The sequence below is a fragment of the Lepisosteus platostomus genome, chromosome 4 (genome assembly GCF_059453375.1).
Source record: "Lepisosteus platostomus isolate fLepPlt1 chromosome 4, fLepPlt1.hap1, whole genome shotgun sequence".
In the NCBI taxonomy this organism is placed as follows: Eukaryota; Metazoa; Chordata; class Actinopteri; order Semionotiformes; family Lepisosteidae; genus Lepisosteus; species Lepisosteus platostomus.
The window spans coordinates 47,193,927-47,213,130 of NC_142614.1; the positions used below are offsets into that span (position 1 = coordinate 47,193,927).

Genomic DNA, 19,204 nt, shown 5'->3' on the forward strand with positions numbered 1-19,204 from the left:
TGACCCACAAAGTTCCGCATTTGAACATAAAAGTGTCTCCTGTTGGAAGAGGTACTGATGTTTGCAGCCCTAGCAACACTCCATGTTAAAATATGTCCCGTTAAATTCAGTTCAACCATGATCTAAGACTCCACGGTGGAAGTAAGACTGAAAGAAAAAGGCGCTAGCTTTCTTGGGGTAATTTTTAATGCTTCTGAATTTTAAATTTTTATTGATGTGTGTAAAATGTTACTTTGTTCAGTACATCTTAACTTATCCATAACAATCACCTATCCTACTCTTAGTCAGAGGTTTTGTACATAGGTTTTGTTTAGTGTGCTTCCAAGGTTATATCCTGCAGCAAAATGGATGACAACACATGAAAGGAAATGCAGGTTTATTCAACACCTTCTTAAAAGACAAAGCCCATTTTGTATTTTGTTTGAGCCTGGTGCTTTCAAGAGTGAACCAGTTTCTTGTACTTCTTGGTTCAAACAAGTTTGGCTGAAGGCTTCATGCCACTCCTGTCATTCGGCTGAGAAGGGTGTTCTGATCATGGGCAGTCGTGGCTTTGTAGCTGGACAGTTCCAGTGTGACGGTGGCAGTGCTAGATGGCAAAGAGCGAAGGATGGTGGAGTAACCCTGTGAGAAAGATGAACAAAAGAAAAATCATTTTTGTAAAGAAATGCTCACTCCCATCACACTCCATTGTTTCCTGATGAATATTTTGTTAAACATGTTTTTAAACAACAAAGCCCATATTGTAATGAAACCTGAAGGACAGACAAGCTTAAATGTTCTATAAAAAATATTTATTCTGTCACTAAAAACCCTGTCTTTTGCCCCATCTATTTTTCGATAGATTTGAATAGATTAAGACTAAATACAGCAATAAACATTTAATAAAGCATTTGATATTTGAGTAGTATTTTTAAATCAAATTGAAAGAAACCAAACTGATTTTGTTGTTAGCATATTGGTTTAACAAAGCCAATTGTAAAAAACAGCACAACACTTCTTCTAACCTCTATGTATTGTGCCCTGGGCTGCTCAGAATATTTAACAATTGCATCTTTAACTTCTGTCTTGCAATAAGCAATGACTTTTCTTTCTACATATATTTCTCTTATGTTTTCTTATATCGGTTTATTAATTTTGGGGACTACTTTCTAGAAATCAGCCTTCCATCAAGGGCGCTTGCTTCCAGTGCACTTAGTCAACAGCTCACATCCAGCTTTTTGTGAACTTTCTGATTTTATTCTCTGTGGAAGTCTAACAGACACAAAAGTGGGAGAGTTGGTAAAGGTGGAAGTTGGCACCAGGATAGACAATGGCTGGGTGATCATGTACATGAAGCATATGGAATACAATACGTCCATCAATCAGTCAAGCAACATCACTGGGAGCCTCAAGCTCCAGCCCATCTACATTTAATTAAGGGTGTACCAGAACAGGCCTGCCACAGTACTTTCATTTTTCATCTTTCACACAATTCAGTTATTGCTTTAATTCATTCACTGATTATGAATAACAGACATTTAAAAAAATAAAGTAGTTTTTAATTAGTGAGCGATACCTTTAAATACATTGGAAGCTAAACATATTCCAGATTAGTACTATGAATGTAAAAGGATAACCTAAAAAATGCATTGGTAGAAATGTATTACAATATTTAATACTCTATAACTTTCTAAAGCACATACTAAATGTAATATTCATTTTAATAAAATAAACAGTCTGACTATTAATGATGTATATTGTCCCCTATTAAGTGTTTGTGAATGTAGATTGTGATTTTATACATTTTAGACCTACATTTTCAATTAAAAGGAAATGAAATGTTTCTGTTTTAAAATTAGAGCTGTACTGTAAAATACAGGACCGCAGAACACAGACAGTACCTTTTGCTCAAAGTCGGTGCTTCAGGGAAGACAGCAACCGCTGTCCAAAGTGTCTGAAATGACAAATCTTTGCATGAGACTCATTGCACCACGGAGTTGCAAAGCTGGCTCCTTGAAGCATATCACCATCTTACCCGTCTAGGAAAAGAGCAAGCTTGTACCTGGTTTCCTGGGAGGCATCTTGTGCCAGCCGAGTGGCAGCAGGCAGGATGCGGTTGGTGATATCCCTGGGGAGGTTATGTGCACCCATCCTCTCCACCAGGTCTGCCAGGTGATGAGCCATACACGCCCTCACTCTGGAGTTCAGGTGACTGTGCACACAGAACATTGTATTGTATATTACTGAGCTGTTACTTTGATTGAAACCATATCAACCTGTCACCTAACCATTGGCAATGTGGACCTCATTTTCCAATGCTTAACCAGATTTCTTTTAAAATGATAAAAAATTATATTTAACCGTCTAATGTTGTTTTTATATTTTTTTAAGTACTGTATGTTAGCATTGTATGGCAGCATGGTGGCGCAGTGGTTAGCATTGCTGCCACGCAGTGTCCAATGGGTTCAATTTCGGACCTGGGGTGCTATCTGCTTGTGTGTTCTCATGTGTTTCTGGTGTGAGTGTGCACGTGTCTGTGTCTGTGTGTCTGTCCTGTGACGGACTGGTGACAAGTCCAAGGTTTGGGCTGATTTACACCCGCTGTTTGCAGAAATAGGCTCCAGCTACCCTATGACCCTAAATTGGAGAAAGTGGTTAGAAAACGAATGGATATTAACATTGTAGTAAACATTCTTTATTACATGCTTTGATTTCAAGCTCCATGAAACGTAAATGACCCTTCACAGCTCCTGAAGTCAGACCCTAAGATTCTGGGTATTATTCTATTCTGTATATTTCTGCCCTCACCTCAGACCTCCATTCAGCAGCGCGTTGACTGCACGAGCAGGGGTACAGCTCTGCACCATGCAGTCCAGGGTGCTGTCTACACTTTGTCGGATGAATGTGTTCGATTCTCCGGCTTTCTCTAGCAGCACCTTCACTGTGTTCCCCAGTTCCGGGTCCATCCTTCTCTTCAGGAAGGTGAACACGTCTCCCAGACACACCACTGCCATCCTAGACACAGCTGATCGCAAGTTCTTCACCTGGGGAAAGGCAAACCACCGTCAGCACTGCAGAGCCTCGTCTGTGCCCCTCTCTTGAACCATTCTCTATGAATGGTTCAGAATGGATACAAAAACAGTGAAAAGCAATCATACAAATGAACAATTAATATTTTGGAGAGATCACACCTCCTGCACGAGCGCCAGGGAAACATCGTGCAGTCTGCTGATCAGGATGGCAGGGTGATGCTGGGACAGACGCCTTATAAAGCTCAGTCCATCAACCTTCCTCTCCCTGAATTCAGTGAACGGAAAGAAATACATCAACCAGGACAAGGAAAGAGGTCTAACTGTATAGAGATATGGGCAACAAGGTCTGTATTTTCACTAGTCAGAATTGTATTCATAGAAAACGGAATAGGTGGATGCTGATTGTACTGCTTTATGCCTACCAGTCGTCAGAGGCCAGAAACTGAAGGCTCTGGGTGAGGGCCAGCTCGGGCCTAGAGAAGGATTGCAGCCCAGGGTGCTCTGGACCATCTCTAGTCTTCCCTTTAAGGGCAGGGGACAGCTCATCTAAAGGTCACAACAGAGTGGGGAAACGTTCTGTGATCAGTTTGGTCACCACTGATTTGACAAAAGCAGATCGTGAAAGGCTTCTGCCTCGGGGCATCAGTAAAAAAGCTCTAGAAGAAGGAAAAAAACCTGACCTTGAAAGAAAGTGGTGGAAGAAAGTGAGAAAGAAAATCAGTGCAGATGTGTGGGAGATGCTGATCTGACCTGCGATATGGGGGGTACTCTTCAGAGGGGGAAAAGAGATGTTATCCCTCTCCTCTGCAGATCCATCCCCCCCTATCATGCGCAGGCGTTTTTTAAGACTCCCCACGCTCCTCCACCGGTCCTGGACGTGCCCCATCTTGTGTGTCTGTAATAACAGAAAAGCACAAGTTAACCCTGGGGAATCCTGGCCCGGCTCAGTTTTGAGACCAGCTGGACTAGTCCTGGTAAACTTTTTTACTTTGAGTCCTCTGAAATATTTACTGTTGGACCCCATGACATAAATTGTTTCACAGCACTGAATTGTGATTCATAGTATTCATATACATTTACTTGTACTTGCTCCACCTAAAAAAACAGTACTGATGTATTGTCAGTATCAGTGTCAGTGCCAGTATTAGCAAATTAGAAAAAGAAATTGCAATTGTGTAGCCAGCAATAAAATCACCCTGGGAACAGGATAGTGAAAGGAAAGGAAAGGATAGTGTTTAGAGTAATGAACTGCTCAGATCTCAGCTAAAACTAAATTGCACAAGAATATATCATCTGTAGCATAAACAACTTGGATTGTAAAAAAAAAATCATACAAATTGACAGAACAGATATGATTTAATTTACTTACGTTTTCTAAAAAGAGAAGAACAAAACATTTTTGTAACTACTTGTCACCCTCAGGACTTGGTTGCTGTTGTGTGTATTTTTGGGGGAGTACAGTATAAAAAAAAATTCTACTATAAAAAAAAAATATTATACATACGCATACAGTATATTCAGAGTCTAATCCCAATCATTAAAGACACAAACACAATTTAAAGACATTTCCATAAATTCTATATATATTTTTCTACTGCGTCTTATAAATATTATTATTGGATGCCAGTAGAGTTGTGTTCATAACATTTATTTCACTAGGGACAACAACATCCAAGAACTGAATGTTTTGTGAATGCTAGCAATACCTACCTAGAAAAATTTGGTTTAACCCATCTGGTTAATAGGCAGCCTCCTGGCCATAAGACAAGCAGTCTCGAACCCCAGTCATTTGAGTGAACCGAGGGGTAGCTGCAAGGTGGAGATGGGGCGTAGGAGGAATGTTTGAGATAAATGCGAAGGGAGGTGTTGGAGTTCAGTATACTGTATGTAGCTAGTTTTATAATGCTGGTGATTAGGAACAGCTGTGTGAGATTGACTTGTCATTGTTATCCCTCCCGAACGTCTGTTAATATCTTCCATAGTTTGCTAAAACTAAGGTTGCTGCTGGAAGAGGTGTTAGTGGGGCCAGCAGGGGGCACTCACCCTGTGGTCCAAGTGGGTCCTAATGCCCCAGTATAGTGATGGGGACACTATACTGTAAACAGGCGTCGTCCCTCGGATGAGACGTAAAACCGAGGTCCTGACTCTCTGTGGTCATTAAAAATCCCAGGGCGTTTCTCGAAAAGAGTAGGGGTGTAACCCCGGCGTCCTGGCCTAATTTCCCATTGGCCCTTACCAATCATGGCCTCCTAATAATCCCCATCTATGAATTGCCTTCATTACTCTCTGCTCTTCTCCCCACTGATAGCTGATGTGTGGTGAGCGTTCTGGGGCACTATGGCTGCCGTCGCATCATCCAGGTGGATGCTGCACATTGGTGGTGGTGGAGGGGAGACCCCATTACCTGTAAAGAGCTTTGAGTGGAGTGTCCAGAAAAGCGCTATATAAGTGTAAGCAATTATTATTATTATTATTATTATTATTATTATTATTATTATTATTATTATTATTATTATATCTGGCAAGCCTTTTTGCATTTTATTTTGAGTTTCCTCTATATTTTGCTGCCGTAACATAACTTACAGGCATATGACGGCAACTCTATAATGCTGCTGATATAATTAAGTACAGTACATAGATGAAAGTGCCATGCAAGGGATTTGATAGGTGTTTTCTAAAAGCAAGCTAAAGGCTTTCACAAGTTATCCACCAGAGTCTACAAAAATGTAAAAATGTTTTAATTTCTGAGATAAATAACTGCGTCTGATCATTGTAAGCAATCTGGCCGGTCCCAAAATGATCAAATCCCTCAAATACCAAATATACTATAGATGGAAAAAGAAACATATTAGTCCTGTATCATTATTATTTCCTATATAGTGAACCCCTGAAGACATTTTTGCTGTTTGTTATTATTGGGTCAATTCATTTCCAGGCTGTATTTTTTATATCTAAATACTCTAATATTCTATTCCAGAATACTGTCTGTATAGGGCTTCAAATACTGTTGTTGTGAATATTAGGTCAGTACGTAGACAGGACTTGATCATAATATACTGTAGTTACACTTGTGTGCTATGGCATTACAGTATACAGAGTACATATGCTGATGGAGACATTATTACTAATCTTGATTGTTTTTGATGTCTAAATTGTTTTTGATGTCTTGATGTGAAGTGTTTATAAATAAATATACTGTAGAAGGTATTATAAAAAACTAGGACATTGGTGAAACACAAAAATGAAAGACCTACAGAGCATTTTTTGAAACTCAAAAGTTTTGTTTGTAAAAAACTCAAAACAAAAGCAAAGAGAAATAAAGGCCTCTTACTAACCTCCTGGACCTGGGGGTAACTGTTCTGTTGGACTGCCTGCCCATAGACTCGCGCCAGGGGCTCGACACTTGTGTTGCCAGTGCTGATGCCTTGCCCAGGGCACGACATCAGGCTCTGATGAGAAGCAACACGAGTGGAGCTCCCCAACACTCCTATAGAGGCAAAGTGACCAAAGCAATGTTTTAGTGAGTTGGAATATATGATTTAATTACATGGTCTGATAGGCATCACTGAAATGGACACAACAATATTAAAGTAATAATGTGATAATAGCCAGATTAGACTTAAAGCAACACACCAAATTGAGGCTCAGAAATTATACCAACAAATTGTTATGACTTAAAAAACATCACATCTCTCCCAAAGTTACACATTTGTTGACACAGAGTCTATCACAGTCTATCATCATGATCCAGAGTCACATTGACTACATTAGATTAGTTAAAGCTTGCATTCCCATCTGATATTATCATTCCTCTGTGGGCTAACTATCACATAATGCATCACATAACGCATAATTTAACAAAGAATCAAAGCTTAATAGTTAATTTTCCTCTGTTTTTCCTCAGAAAATAATAATAGGAGAAGAAATCACGTACAGTAGGTTGTGTTCATGCATGGGAATTTGACCAATTGGAATGGGATGTCTGTGTTTTGAAATTATCCTTCAGAGCCAGTCCTTGTTATCATTAGTGACATCTTAACCAATGGTGCAGCCGACTCACGTCTGGGGATTCTGGACACTCTGCGGGGCACTCGGGCCGGGGGTTTGGCAGCAGGAGGGGACACCACTATCAGCCTGTCCTCCTCAGGCTCACCAGGCCCTGCAAAACAAAGTCCGCATTTCTCAACACCCTTCACCTGTCAAAACCCACAACAGCAGACACACTGACACTCATGCCGAAGTACAAATGCCAAAATCAACTGAGAAAAATGTGGGCAGGTGTTATTCTTTATTTCTTTATCTCTAAATAAGACCCAGTAGGCAGCAATAATGAACAGCTACTGTGTAGAAAATGCAGTAATCTAGTCTAGAAAAGAAAAAACTGAAACAGACTGCCCCATTCAAAACCCAAGCTGTAATGTTTAATTACTGTTCAGTTTTGCCCAGTCTCACGGCTGGTTTCTCAGCACACAATCAAACACATTCAAACAAATGACAGGCCAGCAGCTCCAGCTGTCAGCACCTTGGTTGGGGCTGTCCTCCACTCTGGAAGCAGCCATCAGCTTTCTGGAGGGGATTCCAGCCAAGCGAGGCCTTGCTGCTAAAGGAGGGGAGTTATCGGACCTGCAGGGAAGACACAGAGACATAGAGGAGAAAAGTGAAAAAAATAATAACGATCAGCACTGCTCTGACAGTTATCTTTACAGAGCTGGAACAGAGCTGTCAATTTTGTGATCCCCAACCCCACAGGCAAGAATGTTGTGATGTCCACCGCGCCCTCCACAAAGTTTTATCTGTACAAAAAACATTGTAAATATAGGACACTTTCTGTCAGTGAGACATTAAAAAATCACCATGTTCACAGCCCTGCTATGGAGCATGTAAAAGCCACTAAAGAAAAAGATGCCAGCATGATCCACAAGCAGACAACTTCATCATTCTGAATATGTTAACTAACTCAAACCTGAAGAAGGCTCCACAGCCGAAACTTTGTGTTTTCTTTCTTCTCTTTTCAGCATGGAATAAATCTATTAGTTGTTCCTTTGAAGCCTATGCATGCTGACGCAGCTCAACTATGTTAACTGTTGCTTTTAGTATATTTTGGGTTTTTTTGTCTCAGCTTTTTTTGTAGGCGTTGTTATTTGTAAAGGTGGCGTGTGTCTGTGGGCCATGAGCTGTTGTGGACTGACCCGGCTTTGATGCCATCGAGGAAGTTGTGTGGGGGTGAGCTGAGCAAGTCTTGCTCCTCTGCCACAGTGTACTGCAGGAACCTGAGGGAGTTCGGCCTCTGAAGAACACAAAAGACACAAGCCTTTAACATTCCTTCTCAGTTCCTAACCCAGCTGGGCTCTCACTGCCAGTGCATTCGCACAGCTTATTGTACTTTTTGTGCAAAGCAAAATAGAAAAGACTTGGGAATGAAACCTTGAAACCTCCTGAAGAACATAACCAAATAAAACTACACAAGCAAGCTCTTATCCCTTCCTTTTTCTGCACATTTAAATGATGATATGTGGGTTAGAAAGGCCCTGGTGTGTTCTGACCTCCTCGTAGTCCACTGCCTCCTCTTCTCCATAAACCTGCAGGTTATTTTCCGTTGGGCGCTCCAAGGGGCGCCCTGTCTGGCCGGCCTTTCCGGAGTCCCTGGGCATGCCCTGGTCCCTGTCGGGCAAGGGCTTTGTGCCTCTAGAGATCGGGGGCACGGGTTTAATCCCACTGAATACACAGCGGCAGGTTGTGGAGCACATCTGAGAGGCTCTGAGGAGCTCTGGGAAGGTCCTTCCCTGGGCTTCACCTGAAGAACACAGACAGGGCTTACACATACTGTCTGAACATAACGTTCTGAGAGGAAACTATATTTCCACTTCACCTTTAAGAAGAATAAAGGGTGAGGACTGCTTGTCTATTGTGAAGGCTGTAGTGGTTAGTCAGGATGGCAGTCTTCCTAACAAGTTGCCATTGTTGCTAAAACACTACATCAAGTCCCCTGCTCTTTCACCACATGGAAGTCAAGTTGTGCAAATCAACCTGACTGTAACCACTACCAGTCTTCCACCTCTCTCTCTGTCAGAAGGGTTGGTGGGGCTCAGGAACTGCATGTCCGAGTCCTCTCCACCACTGTTCTGTGACATCCTCAGGAGCCCTTTCTTCCCTGAAACCTGGGGCTGGCAAGGCTCTGGGATAACTGGGTGGGGGAAGCAGAGTTGCTGGGGTTAACAAAAACAAAACCCACCTGTATTCTGGCCAGAATCTACTGCAAATGAGTTTGCTTACTCTGAAGGAGCTCCTTGGGGTTTTCTCGGTGAATCTGGAGATATCATCACCTTGTGAGCTTTTGTCACCTGATGATCTACTGCCTTACAGAACCAAAACTTCACACCCAATACTCAAAACTCTGTCACGCCATCTGTTGGTGTGTTGGTACAGCTGGAACTGTAATGTGTACAGTAATGTGAACTGGCATGGCCACACCTCAGAGTTCAATAAATCCTGGGTTGTGCTGTTATCTCTAGCGCGGCTTGATTTGTGCCCATTGTCTACAGATCAGTTCACAAGTCCTTGAGAGTTCTAAAGGTCTTTGAAACAGATTAGTTGTTATTAGTTATAATAACATTTCTTTTCAATGCTGCTGGAGAATCCTGGATCATGGATAAAAAGGTAAGTTTTTTTTATATACAGTTACGAAGGTCGGATGTCAGAAAGAAATAGTATCAAGTCTGTAATAAATCCCTCTTTACAGGCCATGAGAGAGTTTTTGTTACCAGTGAGCTTTTGTACAGTATGTAACTCTGGTACCAGTCCCTGTTATCATTAGTGACATCTTAACCAATGGTGCAGCCGACTCACATGTGGGGATTCTGGACACTTTGCGGGGCACTCGGCCCGGGGGTCTGGCAGCAGGAGGGGACACCACTATCTGCCTGTCCTCCTCAGGCTCAGCAGGCCCGTTAGAATAGATCAGTTGCTGTCCCACTTCACTCACATCTGAGGTCACCCCTGCAAAACAAGGTCAAAATTTCTCAACACCCTTCAGAAATGTCACCCTTTTCACCAATCTCACAACACCACAGCCCACAGTAGCAGACACACTGACACTCGCACCAACCTCAACACAAGGAGGGCAAATGCAAGAACCGACCAAGAAGGAAAATAGGCAAGTTCTTTATTTCTTTATCTCTTTAACTCTAAATGAGTCCCAGCAGACAGGAAGTTTCAACCTCTACTGTCCTGTATTGCTCAAACCTAGAGCTGTACTGATTAGGTTACTTTCCATTTTGCCCAGTCCCACAGATGGTTACTCAGCACACACTCATACACACAACCAAACACATTCAAACAAATGACAGGCCAGCAGCTCCAGCTGTCAGCACCTTGGTTGGGGCTGTACTCCACTCTCGAAGCAGCCATCAGCCTTCTGGAGGGGACTCCAGCCAAGCGAGGCCTTGCTACTGATGAAGGGGAGTTATCGGACCTGCAGGCAAGACACAAATGGAGACAGTGGAGAAAAGTGAAAAAATGATAAACACTGCTCTGTCATCTTTACAGAGTTCGAGCAGTGTTGTCAACTGTGTTCACTCCCTTGCCAAGTTCACAGTCCTGCTTTGAAGCACATAAAACCACAAAAGATGCAAGCTTGGACAACAACAAGCTAATTTTATCAACACTCTTCACTCCAGCCCCCACAAAAAAACAGAAAAGATGTTTCTAAAAGTAGTAGGCTACCTGTGTGGCAGTAAGCAAAAACTGAGTAACAAGTTTGGAAAACGAGCTTCAGTGCACTGTTTATGAAAGCCACAACCGTCTTGAGTTGTAAAGGCAGCATTTTAATTGCTCTGAATGTGTCTGCAATGTGTACATTTCTGAGGGCCGTGTGTCATGGACAGACCTGGGTTGGGCGTTCGGCGGCACAGGCTTGATTCCATTGGAGAAGCAGCGAGAACGCACAAGCGTGGCTTTAGTTAGCACAGGGCAATTCTCAAGGGCTTCACCTGAAGGACACAGTAGGAAAGGCATTCATGAAAAATAAAAAAAGCAACTAGATCACATTTATTTTCTAACCACTTTATTTAATTTAGTGTTGCAGATAGCACGCCAGGAAGTGAGCCAGTGCTCACCACTGTACCACCAGCTGGAAGGAAAACTAAAAGATACTCCAGAAGCAGGGTTGAGAAACATTGCTTTAATACTGATCAGTTACAAATATCAGTCTCTGAAGAGGAATAATCTTACTCCCTAGCTTGCTGCCAAGTTCAGAACAAGCTGCTACTGTATTTTGCCATGACAGAGTTTGGGACAGGGGAGAAGAAATAGAGGCAGCAGAGGGCAGATGCATTGAAAAGCCAGGAATCAACAAAACAGGTGACCACACAAACACCAATAATGGGAATCAGTGCACATTGGCAAAGCAGGTTAATCCCATCAAAGCTCTGTTAATTTAGTCTTAATTTCAATTTATCTTGATCACATCCTCAGCTCTGACAGGGACAGCAGAAAATCTTTTTGTTCAGCAACTGCTAATCATGCAAGACCTCTCAATGTGCCTGGTGTTTCATGCATATAGCACTGCACACGCACAACCCACTTCACCTCCTCCAGCCCTGCCAACATACTGCATGTTACTGACACAGACTACTCCCTACCAGGAGCACATGTCTTTTTCCTCACACAAGGAGGGAAATGTACTTCACTTTCTTTTACCACACCATGGACAGAAATGTTTGGAATGATTTTGGTGGAGTTAATGCAAGCCTAAATTACTCCTTTTTCTCTGGATTCAGAATTAGCTAAAGAATTCAAAATAGACTGTATACACACTGATAACTACAGTTCTCAACTCATTACTCAGCCTGAAATTAATAGTCTAGAAAGTATAAATCAGGTACTTACCAATGCGTTTGGCACGTTTGGCATTTTTCTGACTTATATTCATTGTTCTAGTGAACTGCAGGTCTTTCTCAGAGGAGCCACTCAGGTGGGGAGACCAGGGATCTCTGTCCATCTGAGAGGCAGGAACAATGAAGTTCTTAGTGCTTGTTAATCCTCAATGTCTGATTTCCAGAAAAACAGCAGTTTTTGTAGCAAATGCATGTTTTACTAATTTACATATTTTATCATTTCCATGTACTGTAATTGAATCTGAATATCCTTAAATATTTGATGTAGAAAGAGTGCAAGAGACATTTAAAACATGTAGATCAGTTTTAGCTACCATGTTGACAGACAGCTGATATAGTGATAATTTGTATTCAATTTAAGTACAGTTCTCAGCTCATCATCTCTACTTTCATTTCTTTTGAGAACATGAACCTGAGGACTCAAGAACAGTAGTAGCTTATGTAATCTCCTTCTCTTCCAAGGAGTCCAAACAGTAAAATCCTGTTTGCTTCAATAAAATGTCCAAATTTGGACAGTGATATCACTGGATCCAGTCTACTTACTTAACACAGTTTTCATTACAAACTATTCTGATTTGCTACTTTAAAAATGACAAGTATTAAAACTGACACTCAAGCAAAACTCCTCAAAGAGTTGTGATGTGTTATCTGTACTCAACTCAAGCATTACAATAGTAACATCGCATATTGACAGATGTAATGGAATGTATAAATCAAACACCAAAAATATGGGATTACAAACATTCAGACCTGTATAGACTGTCCTAAATCTCTTCTTAATGATTTCATAAACCAAAATGCAGCAAACTCTAAGCAGGCAGTTCTATTCTATAATTTACAACTGGAGAAACAGTAATAGGGGGCTGTACTTACTGCTAATATTATCTATTTGCTGATTTGTACTTGCAGAGTTTATAAGCAGCATGTTTATAAAAGATGAATGTTAATGCAACTCAGCTCCTTGATGATTTAAAAAAAATATTAGACATACAGATTGTAATCTGAAGAACAAAGAGAAGCCACCCCTAACTGTATATAGATCCCATTTCTAGCTGCTACTTCAAGGAGCCCAGATTGGGCCTTAAGACACCTAACTAGGAATCCTGTTAAAAGCACCCACAGCTCTCCAAAGTAACAAGCAGCCCAGCCATTTTATTGAAGCATCAATACCACAGCATGTTTCAAGAATTAATTCTCTTTTAGTTTCAAGTTGTGGCTCTTTTGCTACAAAAACTGCTTGACCCTATCTATCTACACTCCTTGGATTTTTAAAAACTAGAATATCTCTCACATCTTTCATTTTTATGGATTCACCAATCGACTGAACTATAAAAGTCTGAACATTTAATTACCTAATGTAAGTTTAGAGGTATGGTGAATACAAATGAATGCAGTATTATAAATGAGATTTTACTACTGTTGCAAACCTTATGTATTGCTTCAATGCTGAAGGGAGTAAGCTACACACTTCTTGTTTTATACCCAAACATTTTGTTTGTAATTTTATTGTTCTAATTAACATGAAAAAATCATCATAAACACCCAGATGCCTATAGTACAATCCTGTCTGGCGATTGATATTACCTATGTGATATGTATACCGATTATTAATCTTTATTTTACATAGCAGTTTTCAGAAAACATTGTTTCTTAGGAAAGTGCACATTTAGGAGAGATCATTGTACCAAATAAATCAATATACAGAAGACAACATGCAGAATACATCATAAGATCTATGTGACTGCCAGGGTCTTAAGGTCAGATCTGAAAACAGACTACAAGGTGAGACTACTAGAAAGCCTTATCATGCACTGTTCATAATCTGGTAGAGAGGACAAAAACTTGGCAATATCAGAAGAAAAGACAGTGTGATCAGGGAATTAATTTATTGGGACCATAAAACATAAGAAGAAAAAAAGGTACTTTGAAGTCTGAAAGAAATTCAGTAGAGATACGGATTGTGCATACAGAGTATGTACTGTATTTCATGACATGGGTGACGTTTTGTAGAAGAACTGGCACAAGAAGAACTAGACAGAACTGGCTACTAGATGTTTAACGGGAAAGATTTATTTTCTTAATACGATGTGTGGTTCTGGTGTAAAAAAAACGTCTTACAGTTGGTGAATGAAGTAAGCACACATTCAAAAGTAACAAGACCAGTGCTCGAATTCACACCCCACTGTTTTTTTTTTATCGTTTTTGGATATGTTTGTATTTCTTATTGATAAAAATATGAATGAAGATACTGCTTGTCTTGAAAAAAACGTTTCTGTTGCTCCGATCCTCGGACAATGATGCGTTTGCGACTCCCATCTCTTACAGGCGGTCGCATCGGTTCACCACGTGCTGGAAAGCGTCGCTACACCCCCATGCCCTCCCACAAGTTTTTACAAATCTTGAACTGTACAAATTTACATCTTCATTGATATACACATCGATTTTTATCAAACGAATTCGTTGCTTTCAGGATAGTTAAACGGGAGCTCATTCTGGTGCTCTCATGCTTCTTCCTCTGCATACCTTCTGCACAAAGTAGCGTGTAGAAGGGCACCGTTTGCACGACATTTTACTGAAGCTGGTCGTAACGGAAAATCGACAGATTTCCGCGGACACCCAATGTAAAAAAACAGTATTTTTTACCACTTTGGTTACACAGTGTAGAAACAAGCAGTCCAATTCAGAAAATACACTTCGCCTGATCTTTACCAAGTTGCAGGGTTGCAGATGCGCAGTAACCGCACAAAAATAAAAGACTGTCGCTGCCATGCAAGTTTTTTTTCTGCACCATAGTTTACTGTTCTTGTGTTACACGCACGTCATATTAATTTACTTTTAAAATATTATACCAGACTATTTCTAACTAATAGAAAAATAGTGAAACACTAATGTTATACCAGATAAAGTCTCAGTGAAAGCAACTTCTCTTAAAGGCTACTGTAACTACTCCTAAAATCTATAGGTACCTTTCTGCTTTGCTGCGGTATTCCTAATCCGGGAAGGTTTTGCTGCAATAGTTTGCCACTCTCTTGACCATTACTACCGGGCGTACAATACGTTTTTTTTATATATGCCCTGACGAAGAGAATGAGCTAAAGCAATAATCTATGAGAAACTACGATCATTTTAACCCCTTGAGCAATCCGTCACTCTCTCAGTAATAATGCAATTGTGAGTTCAGAGATGACGCGCTGATCGCTGCGTGGCGCTTTACAGATTGAGCACGTGACCTATATAAAACGCGATCTGCGAAAATGACGTTCAGGTTAATTGAAAACAAATGCTCCGGTGAAACAAATATTTTACCCGAAGATTAAACATTATTAATAGAAATAAAAATAAATTTGCAACTTTGGAATTTGGAAAATGCAATTCCAATTACAAAATCCGACCTCGTTCATCTTTTTTGTGGAGCTAGAGTCGCGTTTTGAGATGAAGAAGGTGGAGGAGCTGCCATTGCGGTGAATGTTTCAGTGAGGAGGAGTGGGAGATTGTTCTTCTTTGCATTGCTTCTTGACTAAAAAAAAAGTTGCAAATCTGTTATCTCGGTGTAACACTATCGATGCTCCACCCTCGTGATTATTCCCGTACTTCAGTTCCACCCCTTCGGAAACGTTAGGTTTGAGCAACTTGCTCATCAACACTGTGCTCACTCATGTCTCCCACCGCAACAGAATGACGCGTGAGGACTCCTTTGCTTTTGAGGCGAGTACGGTTGCCAGCCGACCCTTGTGACCCAGAAAGTCCCGCATTTGAACATTAAAGTGTCTCCTGTTGGAAGAGGTACTGATATTTGCAGCCCTAGCAACACTCCATGTTAAAATATGTCCCGTTAAACTCAGTTCAACCATGACCTAAGACTCCACTGTGGAAATAAGACTGAAAGAAGAAGGCACTAGCTTTCTTGGGGTCGTTTTTAATGCTTCTGCATTTTAATTTTTTATTGATTTGTGTAAAATGTTACTTTGTTCAGTACATCTTAATTTATCCATAACAATCACCTATCCTACTCTTAGAGCTTTTGTACATAATTTATTAAGAGAATTGTAGCTGGTAATTCCAAACTTTGAAGTCAGTTTAGTGTGTTTCCAAAGTTATATCCTGCAGCAAAATGGATGACAACACATGAAAGGAAATGCAGGTCTTTTCAACCCCTTCTTAAAAGACAAAGCCCAGTTTACATTTTGTATGAGCCTGATGCTTTCAAGAGTTAAACAGTTTCTTGTACTCCTTGTTTCAAACATGTTTGGCTGAAGGCTTCATGCCACTCCTGTCATTCGGCTGAGAAGGGTGTTCTGATCATGGGCAGTCATGGCTTCGTAGCTGGACAGTTCCAGTGTGAAGGTGGCAGTGCCAGATGTCAGAGCGCAAAGGACTTTGAAGTAACCCTGTGAGAAAGATGAACAAAAGAAAAGTCGTTTTTGTAAAGAAATGTTCACTCCCATCACACTCCATTGTTTCCTGATGAATACTTTGTTAAATATGTTTTTAAACAACAATGCCCATATTGTAATGAAACCTGAAGGACAAACAAGCTTAAATGTTCTATAAAAAATATAAACATTTATTCTGTCACTAAAAACCCAGTCTTCTGGCCCGTCTATTCATCGATAAATTTGAATAGATTAAGACTAAATTGCAGCAATAAACATTTAATATAGCATTTGATATTTGAGTTGTATTTTTAAATCAAATTGAAAGAAAACAAACTGATTTTGTTGTTAGCATATTGGTCTAACAAAGCCAATTGTAAAAAACAGCACAACACTTCTAACCTCTATGTATTGTGCCCTGGGCTACTCAGAACATTTAACAATTGCATCTTTAACTTCTGTCTTGCAATAAGCAATGACTTTTCTTTCTACATATATTTCTCTCATGTTTTCTTTCATCGGTTTATTCATTTAGGGGACTACTTTCTAGAAATGAGCCTTCCATCATGATTTCAAACGGGTTGAAGAAATTGTATTGTGCTGCATGATTATCCTAGTCTTCATCTTTTCCTTTTGAGCAAATGTTACCTTGTGCATACAGCGAGACACACAGGCTGAGACCATGGCCATTGATGTCCCAGGCTGTATGCTGACAGAGTAAACTGTAGTGACCACATCCTGCACCGGGAACCCCAGCAGTGGACCTGGAATTACTTTGAATGGCATTGGAGAATCAGGAAATGGCTGCATATGTAGAAAGCACATGGACAAACATGTAAAATTGCAGCTTTTTAGAAGCTTTTTTGACAGTGCACCTACACATCCACATCATCATTTGATGATGATGATGTTATCCGGTCAGTCGGATCCGACTCTCGGCGATTCTATAGGCCATCTCTCGCCACGCTTTCCGGTCTTGGACTTTCCCTTTCAGCTGTTCTATAGCTAAACCAGTGTCCGTTTTGTTGGCATCGAGCCACCGCGTTCTTTGGTGGCCTCGTCTTCTTGTTCCACTGACCATTCCAAGCATATTTGCTTTCTCCAATTGCCGGAGTCTGGTGATCTTTCCCTAAGCAAGATTTCTGGCTTGATGCGCTCCAGAACCTCTTTATTGGTGACCCTTGCTGTCCATGGTATCCGTAACAGTCTTCTCTAGCACCAATAGCTTGAAAGCATCCATCCTCTTTCGGTCAGCTTTTTTCAGGGTCTAGCTTTCACACCCATACATCATCATTTAACACTACCTAATTCAAGCTGAGTAGTTCAGAACCTCTCTTCAGCTGTGTATACACCATAAATATGAAATACTCCTTACCTTAGTTAATTAGACAGCATAACATATGAAAGTATAATTCTAGAGGACTTATACAATTTACAGAATGTACATCACTATTTCAAACACGTCAGTAAAAATTGACACCCTAGCACCAGAACTTGATCTCCACTACTGACTCTTAAGAAGTTAAATGAAAAGTTGTTCAAAACAAAAGATATGTAAACAACCAGAGTTTATGCAAACTGTAGTGCTTAAAAACAATGCTTCAAGGTGAGCCTTCACATACATGACTTTATTATTGCAATATCAAATGGGATAAACATTTTTTGGACATTTTGTCAAGCTATAGTACACATCCTCTATATTGGAAACCATTCTTGGTATCAGAATCTGAAACTGACCCAAATAATGGTGCTTCAATAACCAAAGAAAACTGCCTGTCACTGATAGCCCAAATCCATTTAAGAGCCCCGTTACCTTGGATAAGCACTTTGTATTCCATTCTCCACTGCCTCTTTCACATCCAAAGGAAGCTGCTCTTCCACACTGTCCTCAAAGCTGATGGCAGGGGCAGCAGTGGAGCTACCCTCTGCGCAGGGGCTCACTCCCAGCTCAACTGTCACCAGGTGTCTCTTGTCTCCAATGCTTCTGTCCAATGTGTCTGACAAAGGGAGAACGACGACACTCAGGAATAGTTTCAGAACAGCAGGCTCTGCAGCAGATTAGAACGGGTCAAGCTTCTGTAGAGGGTAGGGAAATGAAAGAAAAAAACGAAAGCATTTTCTACTAACAGACACAGAAAAAAGAAACAATCCATACTTTCATAAATATTGGCTGGAATGCACACCAGGCAGAAATGCTGACATGTGATTTGAGACACCTAAAAAACCTGCAGTCATTTTGCAGAACACACATCCTATATCCTTGTGAAGAGGAATTGTGACATGTTATCAATGATGAGCCCTCTAAGAAACTGATGTCCACTGATATACTGTACAGCACAAGCAATTGTTACCTGTCAAAGTGAAGATATTACTGGCATATTGTGCCGAGGTGTGAATGTGATACCTGTGGTGGAAACCGACTGCAAGATGGTTTCCCTGTAGGCCACCTGTAGTGGTCCAAGGTGAGTCTCAATGCCATATTCTCTTCTTATTCGATCATGAATGATCTCAATGTGTAGCTCCCCCATTCCACACAGTACAGTCTTTGAAAGAATAAGGCAAATTAATTTGACAAAACAGTAGAAATTAGGTGCTGAATTACAACAGTTAGCTGTACCAAGGTGCTATTGCTTGCGTTGTAACAACTTTGGAGTCTGCAGGGCACTTGTGTCCTGCTAATGCCTTGCTTTCTAATGCCTTAGCCCTTCCTTAACAACATCAAAAGACTATGGTCGAAAATTAGTTTATGTTTACTAAATAACTAGGCATGAACTCCCATCTCTTCTCACTTATGGTCATAACTGGATCTAAATCCCACTTAGGCTCATATAGATAATAAATTAATTCTTCTGCACATCCAATCACACATTATACAAGGATAGCATACACCCCTGAGTAAGGGCCCCTTAACCCCCACTGCTCCAGG

At 40.8% G+C, this 19,204-nt stretch overlaps 3 protein-coding genes across 3 annotated transcripts; all 3 read right to left on the reverse strand.

Moving 5' to 3' along the window:
• Nucleotides 1-359: 359 nt before the first annotated feature.
• Nucleotides 360-3,067, reverse strand: LOC148673266 (TOG array regulator of axonemal microtubules protein 1-like). The gene is made up of 4 exons (XM_088630836.1): nt 2,788-3,067; nt 2,042-2,191; nt 1,881-1,933; nt 360-621 (listed from the first exon to the last, which is right to left on the reverse strand). The coding sequence occupies exons 1-3, from the start codon at nt 2,991-2,993 to the stop codon at nt 1,888-1,890; spliced, it is 402 nt and encodes a 133-aa protein (XP_088486962.1). The 5' UTR covers nt 2,994-3,067; the 3' UTR covers nt 360-621; nt 1,881-1,887.
• A 4,392-nt stretch (nt 3,068-7,459) lies between these two features.
• Nucleotides 7,460-8,915, reverse strand: LOC148673267 (uncharacterized). Its single transcript, XM_088630809.1, has 3 exons — nt 8,555-8,915; nt 8,201-8,298; nt 7,460-7,634 (listed from the first exon to the last, which is right to left on the reverse strand). The coding sequence occupies exons 1-3, from the start codon at nt 8,831-8,833 to the stop codon at nt 7,460-7,462; spliced, it is 552 nt and encodes a 183-aa protein (XP_088486935.1). The 5' UTR covers nt 8,834-8,915.
• Nucleotides 8,916-9,019: 104 nt separating this feature from the next.
• LOC148673268 (uncharacterized) lies at nt 9,020-15,002 on the reverse strand. Its single transcript, XM_088630810.1, has 6 exons — nt 14,872-15,002; nt 11,898-12,009; nt 10,897-10,999; nt 10,382-10,482; nt 9,858-10,007; nt 9,020-9,195 (listed from the first exon to the last, which is right to left on the reverse strand). Exons 2-6 carry the CDS (start codon nt 12,007-12,009, stop codon nt 9,020-9,022), a joined length of 642 nt encoding a protein of 213 aa, XP_088486936.1. The 5' UTR covers nt 14,872-15,002.
• Between the last annotated feature and the right edge of the window lie 4,202 nt (nt 15,003-19,204).